The following is a 4562-nucleotide window of genomic DNA, read 5'->3' as shown; positions in this document are numbered from 1 at the left end:
GATTTAAAAAAAAGCTTTTGAGAATTGTAAAATATTCAAAAAGAATAACAAAAATTGTTGTGATTGCTAAGAAAATTGAAAATGATTTTTTAGTTTGAAAAAATAATTTTAAGTAAGTATTTGAAAAGATTTTAAAAACTAAAAAAAGGAATCAGGACGATTTTAAGGAAATTTTTTTATTTTGCAGTTTTTTTAATTTTAGGAAAAAAATCTAATCAACACAATAAATCAATTTTCAACCCAAAAGTTTACTTTTCAACAAAATAAACTAATTTTCTATCAAATAATTGGTGTTTTAACTAATAAAATGTACAGAATAAAGTTTCAAACAAAAATGGAATAGTACAATTTCCAGATAAAAACTGTGCTAAAAAATTGAATTGAACAAGACAAAAAGACGAATTTTCAACAAAATTGTTAAATTTTCAAGAGAAAAGGTGAATTTTGGACCAAGAAGATTCATGTTCTATACAAAAAACATGATGTTCCAACTTAACCAATATAAACGATTAATTTTTAATCAATCATATAATAGTTACATTTTCAGATAAAGAGAAATAATTTTTTAAAGAAAAAATTAATTTTAAACAAAGTTGTTAAATTTTCGACCAATCAGATGAATTTTCTACCAAGAAAATTGATAATCTACAAAAAAAGACAAATCTTAAACAAAATACATGAATTTTTAAAGAAATTATTTAATCTCAAAGTAAAAAAGACGAATTATCTACAAAAAATTAAAATTTTTAAGCGAAAAATATGAGTTTTCAATGAAAGAGTTAAACTTTCAACCAAATAGTTAAATTTTCAATCATAATTAAAAAACCTTGTTTAAAACGTATTTTTTTTTGAAAAAGTAGTTCAACTCTTAGTGAAATAATCGACTTTCAAACCCAAAAAGATGTACAGTTGATATTTTAACCAAACAATTGCATTTTTGACAAAAAATGATAAAATTTTCAACCAAAAGGATTAAATTTATACTAAATAAGGTCAATTTCCAACAAAATACATGAACTTTCAACGAAATTATTTAATTTTAAAAACCAAAAGAGTATTTCCACCCAAAACTTATAATTTTAATTTTTAACAATATATTTGCATTTACAACAGAACGACTTTACAACCAAAACATATTTATAGTTCATAATTCAACCGAAAAATGTAATTTTTAATCAAAAAGTATAAATTTTCCATAAAACAATTTAATTTTTACAAAGAAAGACGACCTTTTAACAAAACACATGATTTCTTAACCAAAAATGGTATTGATTGATTGTCAGTTTCATAGTATTGACAGTCCTGTCATAGTATTGGACCGCATCTCGTTTCAGATCTGGGATCACTGAAACCATCCACCACAGTCGGTAATTATTTTATTATTTCTAGAGAAATTAAAGATATTTCTTAGATTATATAGATTTACACGGAAAAAAAGAACAAAAACCTTTAATTTCACTTCTAGGAAATTCTAAGACCAGATTTGGATTCAGCGACTCAAAGTGCATAAGAGTAGCCTGGTCATTTGTTTCGTGCAGACAAATTTTTGTATGCCCTGTGTGACTAGAAAATCCCTAGGTTTTTCCATAGTTCTTGCATGTAGAGGAAAACTGAGACATGAAGGAGAAATTCTGAGGTCAGATTCGGATTCTGCGGCTCAAAATCCATAAGGCTATCCTAATCACTTGTCTCATGCAGACAACTTTTTTTGTGGGCCTGTGTAATTTGAACCACTGAGAGACTCTAGCAGTCCTGGTAGCGCTGTGACTTGTTGGCGCAGGAAACCTGCCTTGTTATGATCTTCTACAACTCAATCAAAACTTGCAATACCATTTCCTTAGTGAAGCGTTCTTTAACAGAAGAACAAGCTTTTTTCTAGCTTACTTTATAAAAAAAGAAAACACGAAACATTTTGAGTAAAGTTCACAAATGTTTTTGTAATGAAAAATCATGGTGAGATAATTTTTGTAGTGTTAAACAATTTTTTTTTATCTGAACTTTGTTAAAATATATTTTTAAAAGCCTCATAAAAATATAAAAATTGATAACTCTATCAGGAGTATGTACAATTGAAACTTAGCATTTGGAGTAAATCGTCGAAAATTCAGGCCCTTGTATCTTGACAATCATTTACACTAAGTGCACTCCTTTAACAACATTGAAAGAGGTCCATTAATACTACAATTTGGCCCTTTGGAATCTGATTTCACGAATCAAAATACAGAAATACAAACTTAAAATTAGTTTTTCTTCTGCGGAGCCTTCAGGATGATCAATCGTCTCCCGCAAAAGAAAACGAAGCAATTTACGAAACTTCTTAACAAAATTTTGTTTAAAAAATCGATATTTTTGAAAGTGAATCATAAAAACCTTTATTTTTTATAAAATTCTAAAATTTTGAAGGATGTGAAGTATATATATTAGATAGATAAAAGTTTATTTTTCGGCCTGCTGGCCTTGAAAAATTGACTTACTTAATCTTTCATTTCTTACAGAATTTTCTTATAAGTACTTCTTTAAAACTAACATCCATCCACACATTATCTCTGAGCCACTCGCTTTAATAGCTTAGTCTTCCTTCCCTCGCCTCACCTCGCCTTGCATGCAGATCACTACTTTCTCTCCTGGCCTCGTATTGTCAGCATCTGCCTCCAAGACTCATACCTAATACTTATGTACTATTTACAGTATTTACCATTTTCTTACACCGGATTCCTCGCTCAGTCACAATCTATTCTTCTCCATTTCTCTTCCTCCTTCTCTTTTACTCCAACTTACTCAATACCCCCTGCACTCATGTTACTGCCCTTTTCTCTCCCCTTTCATGCAACCATACCTCCATGCTTATTCCACTCCTCTTCACCTTTTCACACTCCTCCTAACAGTAATTCAATTTTTGCATCCCTCTTCCCGCGCAATTCCCACATCCTTTTCTTTTTAGAAAGGCAGAACCTATTATAATCCTCCATGCATCAGCTTCTCATTCTCGCAATAAGTTTCTGACTTCCTTGATCTTTTACCTCCTGCAGCGCTTTTCCCTTCCATTTCCACTCCCATCCCTTATCCCTCCTACCTCTTTTCGGAACATCATAACTTCACGTTGTCTGAATTTAACTTTAACCTATTTTTGACCATGTATCTTCTCAATTCTTCATCATCTTCTTTAACGCCTCTTCGCTCTTTGCTAGCAGCACTATGTCATCTGCGTATCTGAGTGACCATATCCTGATTCCTCCTACCCTTACTTCTCCTACCACTCGGGCCGCAAGCTTACTTAACATATCCGCGAATAAAATTGAAAAAAGCATAAGACTAAGCGGACACGCTTGCCTTAACCTCCTATTCATCCAGAAACCCTCCAAGATTCCCTCCTCTCCTATTACTCTATATTTCGCCTCCTCATAGACCTTCATTACCCTCTCAACCAGGCCTATCTCCACTCCCATCTTTTCCATCGCCTCCCATAACCTCCCACTATCCACCGAAGTGAACGCAACCTTTAGATCTACAAAAAACGCGCACACTTTTGTACCCTTTTTAGCTATTTCACTATTTACCACGTGCTGCAAAACTTAAATATTATCGATAGTACGCCTTCCCTCCCTAAAGCCCGTCTGCATCTCTGGCAGTATTCCTTTCCCTTCAACATCCTCCCGCAGCCTACCTGCCAACACGATCGCGTATATTTTGTATGCTGTATTCATTAACGTAATTCCTCTTCAATTTAACTGCTTTTACCTATCCTCTTTTTAATACAGTGGTACGATCGACGCGTCCCTTTACACTCTTGCGAATCCCTCCCCCATCCATACTTTTTGACTGCCTCCTTCAGTCTCTCCCTTATATTTGCTTTCAAACATCCACGGTTCGTTCTCTACGCCGCCCAGACCTGCTGCCTTAGACGCTTTCAACTTCCTCATCTGCTTCTTTATCACCTCGTTATTCAGCTACTCTCCATCTACCTCTCTCGTTCTTCTAATTTTTTTATCTCTCTTCCGTGTATGTGATCCCTAAAATGAATCTTTAAAAAATACCCTCCATACTTCGTTCCCTATCTTCTTACATATCCCCTACCCTAACTTTCCTTAACATATTAATTATCTTCTACACGGCCCCTTATGTCTTAACACTTCTCAACTCTTCATATAGATCTTTTTCTTGTTTCTGCTATTTATTCTTGCACATCAGCCAAAACTCCTTTCTCATTTTTACGTACTCCTTCCTTCTCACAGTTCCATCTTTCTACCTCCTGTACCTACTTTTCACCTTTCTTTTCAACATTTTGCATTTCCTATCCCACCACAGATTTACCATTCTTTTTTTATTTTTTATTAGTACTTTCCGTTGCATACACCCTTGAACTATTTCATTCAGATCCTCTTATATCTCTTCCACCGACTTTCACTCCCTTCCACTGCGAAGATCCCTCCGTACTCCCGCCCTTGCATACTCATGATCACACAGTCTATCACCGATACCCTCTTCTTACTCACATAAGTGTATTCTCCTTTTTGTACCCTGCTATTGCACCATTCGCCACCGCCCAGCCTCTATCCTGCATG

At 34.0% G+C, this 4562-nt stretch overlaps 1 protein-coding gene across 1 annotated transcript in view; it reads right to left on the bottom strand.

Moving 5' to 3' along the window:
- The window catches only part of LOC117175622 (protein stoned-B), a 320808-nt gene that overhangs the window by 281650 nt on the left and 34596 nt on the right, over window positions 1-4562 (bottom strand). Inside the window, exon 2 of the mRNA XM_033365331.1 lies at window positions 3331-3505. Within this exon, the coding sequence (XP_033221222.1) occupies window positions 3331-3505 (175 nt within the window). The remainder of the gene's footprint in view (window positions 1-3330; window positions 3506-4562) is intronic.

Source organism: Belonocnema kinseyi, chromosome 6, assembly GCF_010883055.1.
Source record: "Belonocnema kinseyi isolate 2016_QV_RU_SX_M_011 chromosome 6, B_treatae_v1, whole genome shotgun sequence".
In the NCBI taxonomy this organism is placed as follows: Eukaryota; Metazoa; Arthropoda; class Insecta; order Hymenoptera; family Cynipidae; genus Belonocnema; species Belonocnema kinseyi.
Note: the sequence above shows the minus strand (reverse complement) of the source record. Positions and strands in the feature narration are given on the sequence as shown.